Genomic DNA, 20851 nt, shown 5'->3' with positions numbered 1-20851 from the left:
GAGGCAGGAGACAGGAGGCAGGAGGCAGGAGACAGGAGACAGGAGGCAGGAGACAGGAGGCAGGAGGCAGGAGACAGGAGACAGAAGACAGGAGACAGGAGGCAGGAGACAGGAGGCAGGAGACAGGAGGCAGGAGACAGGAGACAGGAGGCAGGAGACAGGAGGCAGGAGACAGGAGACAGGAGGCAGGAGACAGGAGGCAGGAGACAGGAGACAGGAGGCAGGAGACAGGAGACAGGAGACAGGCATGTACTGAAGTGTTTAATAAATAACAGCATCATCATCAACAACAACAAAAAGTTGAATTCATGATGTACAGTGCCTTCGGATGGTATTCAGACCCCTTGACTTTTTCCACATTTTGTTACTTTCCAGCCTTACACTAAAATGGATTCAATCGTTTTCCGCCTCATCAATCTACACACAATACCCCGTAATGACAAAGAGAAAATCGGTTTTTAGAAATTGTTGCTAATTTATATTTAAAAAAATGAAATAAAAATAAATCACATTTAAGTAAGTTTTCAGACCCTTTACTTGTGCTTAGGGTCGTAGTCCTGTTGGAAGGTGAACCTTCGCCCCAGTCTGAGGTCCTCAGCGCTCCAGAGCAGGTTTTCATCTAGGATCTCTCTGTACTTTGCTCTGTTCATCTTTCCCTTGATCCTGACTAGTCGCCCAGTCCTTGCTGCTGAAAAACATCCCCACAGCATGATGATGCCACCACCTTTCACCTTAGGGATGGTCCCAGTTTTCCTCAAGACATGACACTTGACATTCAGGGCAAAAAGTTGAATCTTGATTTCAACAGACCAGAGAATCTTGTTTCTCATGGTCTGAGAGTCTTTTGGTGCCTTTTGGCAAACTGTAAGCGGGATGTCATGTGCCTTTTACTGAGGAGCGGCTTCCGTCTGACCACTCTACCATAAAGGCCTGGTTGGTGGAGTGCTGCAGAGATGGTTGTCCTTCTGGAAGGTTCTCCCATCTCCACATGTGGAACTCTAGAGCTCTGTCAGAGTGACCATCGGGTTCTTGGTCACCTCCCTGACCAAGGCCCTTCTTTCCTTGCTTAGTTAGGCCAGGCGACCAGCTCTAGGAAGAGTCTTGGTGGTTCAATTTCGAGTCTCATATCAAAGGGTATGAATACTCATGTAAATAAGGTATTTCTGTTGTGAATGTTAATACATTTGCAAAAATGTCTACAAACCTGTTTTCACTTTGTCATTATGGGGTGTGTAGTTAGATGAGCAATTTTTGTTATTTTATTAATTTTCGAATAAGGCTGTAACGTAAGAAAATGTTGAAAAGTCATGGGGTCTGAATAGTTACCGAAGGCCCTGTATATATACACTTATTTAATATATATTTGACTGTATAAACTATAAATATGACATGCAGTCCTCATAAGTTAGAAGAACCAGAAATCTGACTGAGGTAGGGTAAGGAGAGGGGAAGGGGCTGGTCGGATACAGGGGAGTGTGTCTGTGTGTGTGGGAGTGTGTCTGTGTGTGGGAGTGTGTCTGTGTGTGGGAGTGTGTCTGTGTGTGGGAGTGTGTCTGTGTGTGGGAGTGTGTCTGTGTGTGGGAGGGGAGTCTAACACTACAATACATTTGTAGTGGCTGTTTCAAGGTTGTTTACGTGTCTGACTGTGCAATCGGTGTTTGTTTGTGTGTGTGTGTGTATATATGGGTCCATAGTCCTAGGGGTGAGAGGTCAGTGCCTCCAGGACTTGCGGCTGAGGACACACACACACGCTGCGTTGATGCGTATCAGCCTCCACGCCGTCTGCTCCTTGAACTTGGTGAGCGCGCGCACGTACGTGTGTGTGTTGGTGCAGTACGAGTTCCAGTGACGGCTGTCGATGCCGCGGCACCCTGCTTTAGAAATGCCTCCACTGGCCCCTCCCCCAGCCCCAGCTCCGCCCCCCGGGGGTGTGGCCACGCGGCAGGTGGTCTCGTAGAAGAACTGTCTCTTGCGGACGTTGTCTATCTTCACCTCTGGCAGAACCTCCACCTCGTTGCCGGCGATGTCTGTGGCCTTGGTCAGGTTCCCCAACCACACGCTGATGCTGTCGCACACGGAGTACTCCCCCCTGTGCATGGGCTGCCCCCCCGCTCTCCGCCTCACCCTCACTCCCCCACCCATCACCCCTTCCTCCTCATCCCCTGTCTCCCCCCCCAGGGTGTGGTGAGAGGGGGGTACGTCGCTGAAGACGACGCGTGATGAGGTGCGGTACTTCCGCTTGCTGAACAGTTTGGGGTCCACCTCAGGGATGGAGGGGGAAGAGGAGGAGTCTGTCTCAGAATGGCCCAGGGAAGAACTCCTGTCCTGGGGTAGAGAGGCTGGTCTGTGGGCCTGTCTGGTCCGGCTGGGTCTCAGCTGAGTATCCCTGTCTGCTGCTGGCTGCTCCTGCTGAGGTGACACTGACAGTCGGGCCGTCCTCTGTAGTTCTGCTCTGCCATTGGCTGCTGTGTGGTGTTCTGTTCTGCCATTGGTTGCTGTGTGCTGTTCTGCTCTGCCATTGGCTGCTGTGTGGTGTTCTGCACTGTGGTTGGCAGCCACCGGGCCCAGGGCCCCTTCCATGTTCAGTACAGCCTGGATGCCAATGAGCAGGAGCACCAACAGCAACGACCTCATGGGCACACGTCCTGTCAACAACAACACACGTCATGTCAACAACAACACTCGTCATGTCAACAACAACACACGTCCTGTCAACAACAACACACGTCATGTAAACAACAACACACGTCCTGTCAACAACAACACACGTCCTGTCAACAACAACACACGTCCTGTCAACAACAACACACGTCATGTCAACAACAACACACGTCATGTCAACAACAACACACGTCATATCAACAACAACACACGTCCTGTAAACAACAACACACGTCATGTCAACAACAACACACGTCATGTCAACAACAACACACGACATGTCAACAACAATACACGTCATGTCAACAACAAAACTCGTCCTGTCAACAACAACACATGTCCTGTCAACAACACACATCCTGTAAACAACAACACATGTCCTGTCAACAACACACATCCTGTAAACAATAGCAACGCAAGACCTGTCAACAACAACATACCCTGTCAACAACAACACACCCTGTCAACAACAATACACATCCTGTAAACAACAACACATGTCCTATCAACAACACACATCCTGTAAACAATAGCAACGCAAGACCTGTCAACAACAACATACCCTGTCAACAACAACACACCCTGTCAACCCCAACACACCCTGTCAACAACAACACACGTCCTGTCAACAACAATACACGTTCTGTAAACAATTACAACACAATACCTGTCAACAACAACACACAGCCTGTAAACAACAACACACGTCCTGTCAACAACAACACACCCTGTCAACAACAAAGCAACCTGTCAACAACAACACACGTCCTGTCAACAACAATACACGTCCTGTCAACAACAACACATGTCCTGTCAACAACACAAATCCTGTCAACAACAACACACATCCTGTAAACAACAACACATGTCCTATCAACAACACACATCCTGTAAACAATAGCAACGCAAGACCTGTCAACAACAACATACCCTGTCAACAACAACACACCCTGTCAACCCCAACACACCCTGTCAACAACAACACACGTCCTGTCAACAACAATACACGTTCTGTAAACAATTACAACACAAGACCTGTCAACAACAACACACAGCCTGTAAACAACAACACACGTCCTGTCAACAACAACACACCCTGTCAACAACAATACACATCCTGTAAACAACAACACATGTCCTATCAACAACACACATCCTGTAAACAATAGCAACGCAAGACCTGTCAACAACAACATACCCTGTCAACAACAACACACCCTGTCAACCCCAACACACCCTGTCAACAACAACACACGTCCTGTCAACAACAATACACGTTCTGTAAACAATTACAACACAAGACCTGTCAACAACAACACACAGCCTGTAAACAACAACACACGTCCTGTCAACAACAACACACCCTGTCAACAACAAAGCAACCTGTCAACAACAACACACGTCCTGTCAACAACAATACACGTCCTGTCAACAACAACACATGCCCTGTCAACAACACAAATCCTGTCAACAACAACACACATCCTGTAAACAACAACACATGTCCTATCAACAACACACATCCTGTAAACAATAGCAACGCAAGACCTGTCAACAACAACATACCCTGTCAACAACAACACACCCTGTCAACCCCAACACACCCTGTCAACAACAACACACGTCCTGTCAACAACAATACACGTTCTGTAAAACAATTACAACACAAGACCTGTCAACAACAACACACAGCCTGTAAACAACAACACACGTCCTGTCAACAACAACACACCCTGTCAACAACAAAGCAATCTGTCAACAACAACACACGTCCTGTCAACAACAATACACGTCCTGTAAACAACAACACATGTCCTGTCAACAACACACATCCTGTAAACAATAGCAACGCAAGACCTGTCAACAACAACATACCCTGTCAACAACAACACACGTCCTGTCAACAACAATACACGTCCTGTAAACAATAACAACACAAGACATGTCAACAACAACACTTGGCCTGTAAACAACAACACACGTCCTGTCAACAACAACACACCCTGTCAACAACAAAGCACCCTGTCAACAACAACAAACGTCCTGTCAACAACAATACACGTCCTGTCAACAACAACACATGTCCTGTCAAAAACACACATCCTGTCAACAACAACACATGTCCTGTAAACAACAACAACATGGGTCCTGTCAACAACAACACATGTCCTGTCAACAACAACACATGTCCTGTCAACAATACACCTCCTGTAAACAATACAACACAAAACCTGTCAACAACAACATTCCCTGTCAACAACAACACACCCTGTCAACAACAACACGCACTGTCAACAACAACACATGTCCTGTAAACAACAACAACATGGGTCCTGTCAACAACAACACACGTCCTGTCACAATAGCAAAACAAGTCAAGTCCTGTCAACAACAACACTTGTCCTGTCAACAATAACAACACACATCCTGTCAACAACAACACATGTCCTGTCAACAATAACAACACACATCCTGTCAACAACAACACATGTCCTGTCAAAAACAACACATGTCCTGTCAACAACAACACATGTCCTGTCAAAAACACACATCCTGTAAACAACAACAACATGGGTCCTGTCAACAACAACACATGTCCTGTCAACAACAACACATGTCCTGTCAACAATACACCTCCTGTAAACAATAGCAACACAAAACTGGTCAACAACAACATTCCCTGTCAACAACAATATACCCTGTCAACAACAACACACCCTGTCAACAACAACACACGTCCTGTCAACAACAACACACAACCTGTCAACACCAGCACACGTCCTGTCAACAATAACAACACACCCTGTCAACAACAACCCGCGTCTGGTCAAAAACAACACACGTCCTGTCAACAACAACACACGTCCTGTCAACAATAACAACACATGTCAAGTCCTGTCAACAACAACACACGTCCTGTCAACAAGAACAACACACTCCCTGTCAACAACAACACATGTCCTGTCAACATAAAAAAATGTACTGTCAACAATAACACAGGACCTGTCAACAATAACAACACACCTGTCAACAACAACACATGGCCTGTCAACAATAACAACACACCCTGTCAACAACAACACACATCCTGTCAACAATAACAACACACCCTGTCAACAACAACCCACGTCCTGTCAACAACAACACACATCCTGTCAACAACAACAACACACATCCTGTCAACAACAACCCACGTCATGTCAACAACAACCCATGTCCTGTCAACAACAACCAAAGTCATGCCAACAACAACACAGGTCCTGTGAACAACAACACGCGCCCTGTCGACAACAAAACATGTCCTGTCAACATCAACACATGTCCTGTCAACAACACACGGCCTGTCAACACCAGCACATATCCTGTCAACAAAAACAACACACCCTGTCAACAACAACACACATCCTGTCAACAACAACACACATCCTGTCAACAATAACAACACACGTCCTGTCAACAACAACCCACGTCATGTCAACAACAACACACATCCTGTCAACAATAACAACACACCTCCTGTCAACAATAACAACACACGTCCTGTCGACAACAAAACATGTCCTGTCAACAACTACACATGTCCTGTCAACAACAACACACGTCCTGTCAACAATAACAACACACGTCCTGTTAACAACAACACACGTCCTGTCAACATCAACACACCCTGTCAACAACAACACACGTCCTGTCAACAACATGTCTTGTCAACATCAACGCACCCTGTCAACAACAAAACACATCCTGTCAACAATAACAACACACCCATCTTGTCAACAACAACACACATCCTGTCAACAACAATACATGACCTGTCAACAACAACACACATCCTGTCAACATCAGCACACCCTGTCAACAATTACAACACATGTCCTGTCAGCAACAACACACGACCTGTCAACAACAACACACGTCCTGACAACAACAACACACGTCCTGTCAACAACAACACACAACCTGTCAACACCAGCACACGTCCTGTCAACAATAACAACACACCCTGTCAACAACAACCCGCGTCTGGTCAAAAACAACACACGTCCTGTCAACAACAACACACGTCCTGTCAACAACAACACACGTCCTGTCAACAAGAACAACACACTCCCTGTCAACAACAACACATGTCCTGTCAACATAAAAAAATGTACTGTCAACAATAACACAGGACCTGTCAACAATAACAACACACCTGTCAACAACAACACATGGCCTGTCAACAATAACAACACACCCTGTCAACAACAACACACATCCTGTCAACAATAACAACACACCCTGTCAACAACAACCCACGTCCTGTCAACAACAACACACATCCTGTCAACAACAACAACACACATCCTGTCAACAACAACCCACGTCATGTCAACAACAACCCATGTCCTGTCAACAACAACCAAAGTCATGCCAACAACAACACAGGTACTGTCAACAACAACACGCGCCCTGTCGACAACAAAACATGTCCTGTCAACATCAACACATGTCCTGTCAACAACACACGGCCTGTCAACACCAGCACATATCCTGTCAACAAAAACAACACACCCTGTCAACAACAACCCACGTCATGTCAACAACAACACACATCCTGTCAACAATAACAACACACCTCCTGTCAACAATAACAACACACGTCCTGTCGACAACAAAACATGTCCTGTCAACAACTACACATGTCCTGTCAACAACAACACACGTCCTGTCAACAATAACAACACACGTCCTGTTAACAACAACACACGTCCTGTCAACATCAACACACCCTGTCAACAACAACACACGTCCTGTCAACAACATGTCTTGTCAACATCAACGCACCCTGTCAACAACAAAACACATCCTGTCAACAATAACAACACACCCATCTTGTCAACAACAACACACATCCTGTCAACAACAATACATGACCTGTCAACAACAACACACATTCTGTCAACATCAGCACACCCTGTCAACAATTACAACACATGTCCTGTCAGCAACAACACACGACCTGTCAACAACAACACACGTCCTGACAACAACAACACACATCATGTCAACAACAACACACGATCTGTCAACAACAACACACATCATGTCAACAACAAACACACATCCTGTCAACAACAACACACATCCTGTCAACAACAACACACGTCATGTAAACAACAACACACAACCTGTCAACAACAACACACATCCTGTCAACAACAACACACGTCCTGTCAACAACAACACACATCCTGTCAACAACAACACACGTCCTGTCAACAACAACACACATCCTGTCAACAACAACACACATCCTGTCAACAATAACACAAATCCTGTCAACAACAACACACATCTTGTCAACAATAACAACACACGTCCTGTCAACAACAACACACGTCCTGTCAACAATGACAACACACGTCCTGTCAAAAACAACACACGTCCTGTCAACAACAGCACATGTCCTGTCAACAACAACACACGTCCTGTCAACAACAACACACGTCCTGTCAACAATGACAACACACGTCCTGTCAAAAACAACACACGTCCTGTCAACAACAGCACACGTCCTGTCAACAACAACACACGTCCTGTCAACAACAACACAAATCCTGTCAACAACAACACACGCCCTGTCAACAATAACACACGTCCTGTCAACAACAACACACGTCCTGTCAACAACAACACACGTCCTGTCAACAACAACACACGTCCTGTCAACAACAACACACGTCCTGTCAACAATAACAACACACGTCCTGTCAACAATAACACACGTCCTGTCAACAATAACACACGTCCTGTCAACAATAACACATGTCCTGTCAACAATAACACAAGTCCTGTCAACAATAACACATGTCCTGTCAACAACAACACACATCCTGTCAACAATAACACACATCCTGTCAACAACAACACACATCCTGTCAACAATAACACACGTCCTGTCAACAACAACACACATCATGTCAACAACAACACACGCCCTGTCAACAATAACACACGCCCTGTCAACAATAACACACGTCCTGTCAACAACAACACACGTCCTGTCAACAACAACACACGTCCTGTCAACAACAACACACGTCCTGTCAACAATAACAACACACGTCCTGTCAACAATAACACACGTCCTGTCAACAATAATACACGTCCTGTCAACAATAACACACGTCCTGTCAACAATAACACAAGTCCTGTCAACAATAACACATGTCCTGTCAACAACAACACACATCCTGTCAACAATAACACACATCCTGTCAACAACAACACACATCCTGTCAACAATAACACACGTCATGTCAACAACAACACACATCATGTCAACAACAACACACGTCCTGTCAACAATAACACACGTCCTGTCAACAACAACACAAATCCTGTCAACAACAACACACGTCCTGTCAACAATAACACACGTCCTGTCAACAACAACACACATCCTGTCAACAATAACACACATCCTGTCAACAACAACACACATCCTGTCAACAACAACACACGTCCTGTCAACAACAACACACATCCTGTCAACAACAACACATGTCCTGTCAACAATAACACACGTCCTGTCAACAACAACACACATCCTGTCAACAACAACACACATCCTGTCAACAACAACACACGTCCTGTCAACAACAACACACATCCTGTCAACAACAACACATGTCCTGTCAACAATAACACACGTCCTGTCAACAACAACACACATCCTGTCAACAATAACACACGTCCTGTCAACAATAACAACAGGCGTCCTGAAACAGTCCCAGATAAATTAACACAGTGAGAAAGACAAACTACTTAGGTAGTACTTTAAAGTATTTTTACCTAAGTACTTTAAACCTTTGACAGTCGACACACCAGACGTATGTCTTTGGGCCAATTGTTTTTAAATCATACACTGAAAAGATATAAAGATAATTTAGATGCTATTGGCAACCTGCAGTACCCCAGTCGGCCTTCAATTAGAGTTACTCAATGGGGGGGGGGGCAGCACTGAGCAAGGAACATCACTTTCTGGGGTAACACAAACTGCACACGTTATATCTCCTGAGACGACATCTTAACTGACCTAATTTGGCTTCGATGCGCTCTTGAGTCATCACATATGAATGAATGGTGACACGTGATCAATGGCTTTGTCCATTCATATATACAGTCATTGGATATAACCCACACACGCACGCATGAAAGAAATGTGGGTTGTGGCTGGGCTCAGTCCATACACATACTACTCTCTACATACTTGACATGTAACCTGCCCACAGCAAACATGTGATTGGTTGAATTTTTGAATTTAATAAATGTTTGACAGGAACGTAGCCTGGAATAGAAGTAGCTGACTAGGCCCTCCCAGTCTGTCTCTATGACCAGCTGGCTAGGACCTCCCAGTCTCTCTCCAGAACCAGCTGGCTAGGACCTCCCAGTCTCTCTCCAGAACCAGCTGGCTAAGCCCTCCCAGTCTCTCTCCAGAACCAGCTAGCTAGGCCCTCCCAGTCTGTCTCTATGACCAGCTGGCCTGCCTTCCCAGTCTGTCTCTATGACCAGCTGGCTAGGCCCTCCCAGTCTCTCTCTATGACCAGCTGGCTAGGCCCTCCCAGTCTGTCTCTATGATCAGCTGACTAGGCCCTCCCAGTCTGACTCTATGACCAGCTGGCTAGGCCCTCCCAGTCTCTCTCTATGACCAGCTGGCTAGGCCCTCCCAGTCTGTCTCTATGACCAGCTGACTAGGCCCTCCCAGTCTGTCTCTATGACCGGCTGACTAGGCCCTCCCAGTCTCTCTCTATGACCAGCTGGCTAGGCCATCCCAGTCTCTCTCTATGACCAGCTGGCTAGGCCCTCCCAGTCTGTCTCTATGACCAGCTGACTAGGCCCTCCCAGTCTCTCTCTATGACCAGCTGACTAGGCCCTCCCAGTCTGACTCTATGACCAGCTGGCTAGGCCCTCCCAGTCTCTCTCTATGACCAGCTGGCTAGGCCCTCCCAGTCTGTCTCTATGACCAGCTGGCTAGGCCCTCCCAGTCTGTCTCTATGACCAGCTGACTAGGCCCTCCCAGTCTGTCTCTATGACCTGCGGACTAGGCCCTCCCAGTCTCTCTCTATGACCAGCTGGCTAGGCCCTAGCCTATCTATCAGATAAACCCGTGGTTGACAACTACTGCTGTCGTTCATACCACATTCATGTTATCCACTAGATGGTAGTATTAACCTATTAAGTGGTTTAGGACCGTAACTAGAATGATAAATTATACATAACTATAAATCATTGGCTAGCATCCACACAAGAGGAAAGTTGATAATTCTCCAGTAGCCTACACCTGTCAATCAACTGCTCCAAGCACCCTACTGCACTCTGTAGGAACATTAATGTGGTGGTGACCCAGGCCGTTCGCTGGGTCAGGGTGTTTCTGTCATCAGCGCAACAATGTTATCATCGCTGTCTGTCATCAGGGAAACAATGTTATCATCGCTGTCTGTCATCAGGGAAACAATGTTATCATCGCTGTCTGTCATCAGAGAAACAATGTTATCATCGCTGTCTGTCATCAGGGAAACAATGTTATCATCGCTGTCTGTCATCAGAGAAACAATGTTATCATCGCTGGCTGTCATCAGGGAAACAATGTTATCATCGCCGTCTGTCATCAGGGAAACAATGTTATCATCGCTGTCTCTCATCAGGGAAACAATGTTATCATCGCTGTCTCTCATCAGGGAAACAATGTTATCATCGCTGGCTGTCATCAGGGAAACAATGTTATCATCGCCGTCTGTCATCAGGGAAACAATGTTATCATCGCTGTCTGTCATCAACGCAACAATGTTATCATCGCTGTCTGTCATCAACGCAACAATGTTATCATCGCTGTCTGTCATCAGGGAAACAATGTTATCATCGCTGTCTCTCATCAGGGAAACAATGCTATCATCGCTGTCTCTCATCAGGGAAACAATGTTATCATCGCTGTATGTCATCAGGGAAACAATTATATCATCGCTGTCTGTCATCAGGGAAACAATGTTATCATCGCTGTCTGTCATCAGAGAAACAATGTTATCATCACTGTCTGTCATCAGGGAAACAATGTTATCATCGCTGTCTGTCATCAGGGAAACAATGTTATCATCGCTGTCTGTCATCACGGAAACAACGTTATCATCGCCGTCTGTCATCAGGGAAACAATGTTATCAGCGCTGTCTGTCATCAGCGCAACAATGTTATCATCACTGTCTCTCATCAGCGCAACAATGTTATCATCGCTGTCTGTCATCAACGCAACAATGTTATCATCGCTGTCTCTCATCAGGGAAACAATGTTATCATCGCTGTCTCTCATCAGGGAAACAATGTTATCATCGCTGGCTGTCATCAGGGAAACAATGTTATCATCGCTGTCTCTCATCAGGGAAACAATGTTATCATCGCTGTCTCTCATCAGGGAAACAATGTTATCATCGCTGTCTCTCATCAGGGAAACAATGTTATCATCGCTGTCTGTCATCAGGGAAATGTTCCTTTCTTCTTCTGCTACACAACTCAAGCGCCTCAGTCTGGGGTCAGAGCTGTGTGTCTGAGAGCTGTGTGGTGTCAGAGCTGTGTCTGGTGTCAGATGGGTGTCTGGGGTCAGAGCTGTGTGTGGTGTCAGAGATGTGTCTGGGGTCAGAGATGTGTCTGGGGTCAGAGCTGTGTCTGGGGTCAGAGCTGTGTCTGGGGTCAGAGATGTGTCTGGGGTCAGAGCTGTGTCTGGGGTCAGAGCTGTGTCTGATGACAGAGCTATGTCTGGGGTCAGAGATGTGTCTGGTGTCAGAGCTGTGTCTGGTGTCAGAGCTGTATCTGCGGTCAGAGCTGTGTCTGGTGTCAGAGCTGTGTGTCTCAGAGCTGTGTCTGGTGTCTGAGCTGTGTCTGAGGTCAGAGCTGTGTGTCTCAGAGCTGTGTCTGGGGTCAGAGCTGTGTGTGGTGTCAGAACTGTGTGTGGTGTCAGAGATGTGTCTGGTGTCAGAGCTGTGTGTGTGTCAGAGCTGTGTGTCTCAGATCTGTGTCTGGGGTCAGAGCTGTGTGTGGTGTCAGAGATGTGTGTGGTGTCAGAGATGTGTCTGGTGTCAGAGCTGTGTGGTGTCAGAGCTGTGTGTGTGTCAGAGCTGTGTGGTGTCAGAGCTGTGTGTAGTGTCAGAGATGTGTCTGGAAACAGAGCTGTGGGGTGTCAGAGCTGTGTGGTGTCAGAGATGTGTGATGTCAGAGATGTGTCTGGTGTCAGAGCTGTGTCTGGTGTCAGAGCTGTGTCTGGTGTCAGAGCTGTGTCTGGTGTCAGAGCTGTGTCTGGTGTCAGAGATTTGTCTGGTGTCAGATCTGTGTCTGGTGTCAGAGCTTTGTGGTGTCAGAGATGTGTGGTGTCAGAGATGTGCCTTGGGTCAGAGCTGTGTCTGGTGTCAGAGCTGTTTCTGAGGTCAGAGCTGTGTGTGATGTCAGAGCTGTGTCTGGGGTCAGAGCTGTGTGTGGTGTCAGAGATGTGTCTGGTGTCAGCCTCTCTAACCCAGTCCTACCTGTCAGACAGCCTCTCTACCCCAGTCCTACCTGTCAGACAGCCTCTCTACCCCAGCCCTACCTGTCAGACAGCCTCTCTACCCCAGTCCTACCTGTCAGACAGCCTCTCTACCCCAGCCCTACCTGTCAGACAGCCTCTCTACCCCAGCCCTACCTGTCAGACAGCCTGTCTACCCCAGCCCTACCTGTCAGACAGCCTCTCTACCCCAGCCCTACCTGTCAGACAGCCTGTCTACCCCAGCCCTACCTGTCAGACAGCCTCTCTAACCCAGCCCTACCTGTCAGACATACACACTTTACCAGAAATGCAGCCTGCACAGCCTCTCACAGACCACAGTCCACACACACAAAAACACACACTGTCTGTGTTTAACATTTAGTGTTCTGAAATTCCAACATTCAGAATGTGAGGTATTTCCAACCCCATTCAAACCATCTCACACCCTCTCACACCCTCTCACACACTCTCACACACTCTCACACACTCTCACACCCTCTCACACCCTCTCACATCCTCTCACACCCTCTCACACCCTCTCACAAACTCTCACACCCTCTCACACCCTCTCACACACTTTCACACCCTCTCACACCCTCTCACAGACTCTCACACACTCTCACACACTCTCACACCCTCTCACACCCTCTCACACCCTCTCACACTCTCTCACACCCTCTCACACACTCTCACACACTCTCACACTCTCTCACAAACTCTCACACCCTCTCACACACTCTCCCACCCTCTCACGCACTCTCACACACTCTCCTCACACTCTCTCACAGTTCTCACATACTCTCACACATTCTCACACCCTCTCACACACTCACACACACTCTCACATCCTCTCACACACTCTCACACACTCTCACACCCTCTTGCACACTCTCACACCCTCTCACACCCTCTCACACACTCTCACACCCTCTCACACCCTCTCACGCACTCTCACACCCTCTCACACCCTCTCACAGTTCTCACACACTCTCACACCCTCTCACACCCTCTCACGCACTCTCACACCCTCTCACACCCTCTCACAGTTCTCACACACTCTCACACCCTCTCAGACCCTCTCACACCCTCTCACGCACTCTCACACCCTCTCACACCCTCTCACAGTTCTCACACACTCTCACACCCTCTCACACCCTCTCACACCCTCTCACAGTTCTCACACACTCTCACACCCTCTCACACCCTCTCACACCCTCTCAGACCCTCTCACACCCTCTCACAGTTCTCACACACTCTCACACCCTCTCACACCCTCTCACACCCTCTCACACCCTCTCACAGTTCTCACACCCTCTCACACCCTCTCACAGTTCTCACACCCTCTCACACCCTCTCAGGGTTCTCACACACCCTCTCACACCCTCTCACACCCTCTCACAGTTCTCACACCCTCTCACACCCTCTCACAGTTCTCACACCATCTCACACCCTCTCACAGTTCTCACACACTCTCACACCCTCTCACACCCTCTCACAGTTCTCACACCCTCTCACACCCTCTCACAGTTCTCACACACCCTTACACACCCTCAATGGACGCATCCACAAATACAGGCACGTGGTCTACACATTTGTACTTTTATGTCTATACATTTCTGACATAGGGAGAACAGCAAATAGTGAGAAAACCTAGCCTGTTAATACATACAGGGAGGAGACGATTACATGGCTCTATACAGGGAGTAGAAAATAACATGGCTCTATACAGGGAGTAGAAAATGACATGGCTCTAAACAGGGAGTATAAAATAACATGGCTTTATACAGGGAGTATAAAATAACATGGCTATATACAGGAAGTAGAAAATAACATGGCTCTATACAGGAAGTAGAAAATAACATGGCTCTATACAGGAAGTAGAAAATAACATGGCTCTATACAGGAAGTAGAAAATAACATGGCTCTATACAGGGAGTAGAAAATAACATGGCTCTATACAGGGAGTAGAAAATAACATGGATCTATACAGGGAGTATGAAAATAACATGGCTCTATACAGGGAGTAGAAAATAACATGGCTTTATACAGGGAGTAGAAAATAACATGGCTCTATACAGGGAGTAGAAAATAACATGGATCTATACAGGGAGTATGAAAATAACATGGCTTTATACAGGGAGTAGAAAATAACATGGCTCTATACAGGAAGTATAAAATAACATGGCTCTATACAGGGAGTAGAAAATAACATGGCTTTATACAGGGAGTATAAAATAACATGGCTATATACAGGGAGTAGAAAATAACATGGCTATATACAGGAAGTAGAAAATAACATGGCTCTATACAGGGAGTAGAAAATAACATGGCTATATACAGGGAGTATAAAATAACATGGCTATATACAGGAAGTAGAAAATAACATGGCTCTATACAGGAAGTAGAAAATAACATGGCTCTATACAGGAAGTAGAAAATAACATGGCTATATACAGGAAGTAGAAAATAACATGGCTCTATACAGGGAGTAGAAAATAACATGGCTCTATACAGTGGAGGTCTCCCTGAACAGGTCTACCTGAACAGGCTGTAGTGTGGAGGTCTCCCTGAACAGGTCTCATTGAACTGGCTGTAGTGTGGAGGTCTCCCTGAACAGGTCTACCTGAACTGGCTGTAGAGTGGAGGTCTCCCTGAACAGGTCTCCCTGAACAGGCTGTAGTGTGGAGGTCTACCAGAACTGGCTGTAGTGTGGAGGTCTCCCTGAACAGGTCTACCTGAACTGGCTGTAGTGTGGAGGTCTCCCTGAACAGGTCTCCCTGAACAGGCTGTAGTGTGGAGGTGTACCAGAACTGGCTGTAGTGTGGAGGTCTCCCTGAACAGGTCTCATTGAACGAACATCACATACACGTACAGCCCCAGAGGCCATGGCCCAGAGAACATGTTTTAAGGCACCTGGCTGGGCTGCCATAGGTTTTTAGGTTTCCGCTGTGCAGGGAGGAGGTATGTTTAGGTTAATCTGAAGTTGGGTTTATTTCTGCTTTACTTTCTAACGTTCTGAAGTTATTTTGTTGAGAACATCAATCCAATCAAGCAGCGCACAGAGAATATTGTTATGACATACTTTGGTCAGGTACATTAGGGATAACACTATGCTCTTTCTTTCTCTCTCTCTCTCTCTCTCTCTCTCTCTCTCTCTCTCTCTCTCTCCCTCCATCTCCCTCCCTCCCTCTCTCTCTCGATCACTCTCTCCCTCCATCCCTCTCTCCCCTTTTCCACTCCCCCCCCTTTCCTCTCCCTCCCTCTCTCTCTCTCACACATCTGTCCTTGACTGAGCTCTTTGGATCCTAATGATAGAAAGCTTTAGAACAAAGAGTGGATTGTGGTTTAGTCATCTCCTCTGGTCCCATTGTGACCAGGGTGCTGATCTGAAACACACACACACACACACACACACACACACACACACACACACACACACACACACACACACACACACACACACACACACACACACACACACACACACACACACACACACACACACAGTAAACCCCAAAGCCAACACCTGCTTTGGCCACCTTTCCTTCCAGTTCTCTGCTGCCAATGCCTGGAACGAATTGCAAATATCACTGAAGTTGGAAACTCATAATGCAGCTGTACACAGCCCATCTGTAAATAGCCCATCCATCCAACTACCTACCTCATCCCCATATTTGTTTTTGTTTTTCTGCTCTTTTGCACACCAGTATTTCTACTTGCACATCCTCATCTGCACATTCTATCACTCCAGTGTTAATTGCTAAATTGTAATTTCTTTGCCACTATGGCCTGTTTAGATCCTTACTTCCTGTCAGATTCCGACCACCCACCGCTTCCAAGTATATTACTCGCCAATGCCCAGTCTCTAGACAACAAGGTAGATGAAATTAGGGCAAGGGTTGCTTTCCAGAGAGACAACAGGGATTGTTACATACTCTGTTTCACGGAAACTAGGCTCTCTCGGGATATGTTGTCTGAGTCGGTACAGCCACCGGGTTTCTTCATGCGTCGCGCCGACAGAAATAAACATCTCTCTGGGAAGAAGAAGGGCGGGGGTGTGTGCTTCATGATTAACGACTCATGTCGTAATTGTAATAACATACAGGAACTCAAGTCCTTTTTTTCACCTGACCTAGAATTCTTCACAATCAAATGCTGACATATTATCTCCCAAGATAATTCTCGTCAGTTATTGTCACAGCCGTGTAAAACCCCCCTCAAGCCGATAGCACGACGGCTCTCAAGGAACTTCACTGGACTCTATGCAAACTGGAAACCATATATCCTGAGGCTGCACTTATTTAGCTTGGTATTTTAACAAAGGAAATTTGACAACAAGGCTACCTAAAGTCTATCAGCATATTGATTGTAGCTCTCGCACTGGAAAAACACTGGATCACTGCTACTCTAACTTCCTCGATGCATACAAGGCCCTCCCCTGCCCTCCATTTGGCAAATCTGACCACGACTCCATTTTGCTCCTCCAGTCCTATAGGCAGAAACTCAAACAGGATGTACAATAACTATTCAACGCTGGTCTGCCTAATCGGAATCCATGATTCAAGATTGTTTTGATCACGCGGACTGGGACATGTTCCGGGTAGCCTCAGATAATAATATTAATTTATACGATGATTCGGTGATTGAGTTTATAAGGAAGTACAAAGGAGATTTTGTTCCCACTGTGACTATTAAAACCTACCCTAACCAGAAACTGTATATAGATGGCATTCGCACAAAACTCCCGATCACGCCTGGTTGTGATAGAGCCTGACTTTGAACAAGGGTGTGTGTAGTGACGCCTCTAGCACTGAGATGCCTTAGACCGCTGTACCACTCGGGAACCTAGTCAAGGACCATATCACCTCCACCTTACCTGCCACCCTAGACCCACTTCCACTTGCATACCACCCCAACAGGTCCACAGACGATGCAATCGCCATCACACTGCACACTGCCCTATCACATCTGGACAGGAGGAATACCTATGTAAGAATGCTGTTCATTGACTACAGCTCAGCATTCAACACCATAGTACCCTCCAAGCTCATCATTAAGCTGGAGGCCCTGGGTCTCAAACCCGCCCTGTGCCATTGAGTCCTTTACTTCTTGACTGGCCACCCCCAGGTGGTGAAGGTAGAAAACTACATTTCTCTTCACTGTTCCTTAACACTGGGGCCCCACAAGGGTGTGTGATCAGCCCCCTCCTGTACTCTCTGTTCACCCGTGACTGCGTCGCCATGCATACCTCCAACTCAATCATCAAGTTTGCAGACGACACAACACTAGTAGGCCTGATTAACAACAATGATGAGACAGCCTACAGGGAGGAGGTGAGGGCACTCAGAGTGTGGCGTCAGGAAAACAGCAGAGGGAGCACGCCCCTATCCACATCGACAGGACAGCAGTGGAGAAGGTGGGAAGTTCTTCGGCGTACACATCACAGAGAAACTGAATTGATCCACCCACACAGACAGTGTGGTGAAGAAAGCGCAATAGCGCCTCTTCAACCTCAGGAAGGTGAAGAAATGTGGCTTGTCACCTAAAACCCTCACAAACTTTTACAGATGCACAATCGAGAGCATCCTATCGGGCTGTATCACAGCCTGGTACGGCAACTGCTCCGCCCTCAACTCCAGGGCTCTCCAGAGGGTGGTGAGGTCTGCACAACGCATCACCGGGAGCAAACTACCTGCCATCCAGGACACCTACACCACTCGATGTCACAGGAAGGCCATAAAGATCATCAAGGACAAAAACCACCCGAGCCACTGCCTGTTCACTCCGCTATCATCTGAAGACGAGATCAGTACAGGTGAATCAAAGCTGGGACCGAGAGACTGAAAAACAGCTTCTATCTCAAGGCCATCAGACTGTTAAACAGCCATCACTAACACAGAGGGGCTGCTGCCAACATTGACTAAAATCATTGGCACTTCATCCCATATGTATATACTGTGTTTTATACCATCTATAGCATCTTGCCAAGGCCACTCTGTTATTGTTCATATTTATATGTATATATTCTTATTCCATCCCTTAGATTTGTGTGTATCAGGTAGTTGTTGTGGAACTGTCATTACTTGTTAGATATTACTGCACTGTTGGAACTAGAAGCACAAGCATTTTGCTACACCATACATTTAGCAATAACATCTGCTAACCATGTGTATGTAACCAATAACATCTGCTAACCATGTGTATGTAACCAATAACATCTGCTAACCATGTGTATGTAACCAATAACATCTGCTAACCATGTGTATGCGACCAATACATTTAAAAAATATATATTTGATTTATTACACAGTACAACACGGTATTCCATGGTACAACACATTATTACATAGTACAACACTGTAAAACACTGTTCAACACTGTTCAACACAGTACAACACGGTTCAACACCATTCAACACGGTTCAACACGGTTCAACACGGTTCAACACGATTCAACACGGTTCAACACGGTTCAACACCATTCAACACGGTTCAACACGGTTCAACACGGTTCAACACGATTCAACACGATTCAACACGGTTCAACACGCTTCAACACGGTTCAACACCATTCAACACGGTTCAACACGGTTCAACACCATTCAACACGGTTCAATACGATTCAACACGGTTCAAGACAATTCAACACGCTTCAACACGGTTCAACACCATTCAACACGGTTCAACACCGTTCAACACGATTCAACACGGTTCAACACGATTCAACACGGTTCAACACGGTTCAACACGATTCAACACGGTTCAACACGGTTCAACACCATTCAACACGGTTCAACACTGTTCAACACGATTCAACACGGTTCAACACGATTCAACACGGTTCAACACCATTCAACACGGTTCAACACTGTTCAACACGATTCAACACGGTTCAACACCATTCAACACCATTCAACACCATTCAACACGGTTCAACACCATTCAACACCATTCAACACGGTTCAACACCATTCAACACCATTCAACACGGTTCAACACGGTTCAACACCGTTCAACACCGTTCAACACCGTTCAACACCGTTCAACACGGTTCAATACGATTCAACACCGTTCAACACCGTTCAACACCATTCAACACCATTCAACACCATTCAACACCATTCAACACCATTCAACACCATTCAACACGGTTCAACACGGTTCAACACGATTCAACACCGTTCAACACCGTTCAACACCGTTCAACACGGTTCAATACGATTCAACACCGTTCAACACCGTTCAACACCATTCAACACCATTCAACACCATTCAACACAATTCAACACCATTCAACACCGTTCAACACCGTTCAACACGGTTCAATACGATTCAACACGGTTCAACACGGTTCAATACGATTCAACACGGTTCAACACGGTTCAACACCGTTCAACACCGTTCAACACCATTCAACACCATTCAACACCATTCAACACCATTCAACACCATTCAACACCATTCAACACCATTCAACACGGTTCAACACCATTCAACACGGTTCAACACGGTTCAATACGATTCAACACGGTTCAACACGGTTCAACACGGTTCAACACGGTTCAACACGGTTCAACACGGTTCAACACCATTCAACACGGTTCAACACCATTCAACACGGTTCAACACGGTTCAACACCG

General features: G+C 46.5%; 1 protein-coding gene across 1 annotated transcript in view; it reads right to left on the bottom strand.

Moving 5' to 3' along the window:
* Positions 1-248: 248 nt before the first annotated feature.
* The window catches only part of LOC110515522 (nerve growth factor-like), a 98948-nt gene continuing 78345 nt past the window's right edge, over positions 249-20851 (bottom strand). The window contains exon 2 of the mRNA XM_036947836.2: positions 249-2645. Coding sequence (XP_036803731.1) covers positions 1711-2634 — 924 coding nt within the window. The 5' untranslated portion in view covers positions 2635-2645 and the 3' untranslated portion in view covers positions 249-1710. The remainder of the gene's footprint in view (positions 2646-20851) is intronic.

Source organism: Oncorhynchus mykiss, chromosome 16 (genome assembly GCF_057628025.1).
Source record: "Oncorhynchus mykiss isolate SJ-2025 chromosome 16, ASM5762802v1, whole genome shotgun sequence".
NCBI classification, from domain to species: domain Eukaryota; kingdom Metazoa; phylum Chordata; class Actinopteri; order Salmoniformes; family Salmonidae; genus Oncorhynchus; species Oncorhynchus mykiss.
Note: the sequence above shows the minus strand (reverse complement) of the source record. Positions and strands in the feature narration are given on the sequence as shown.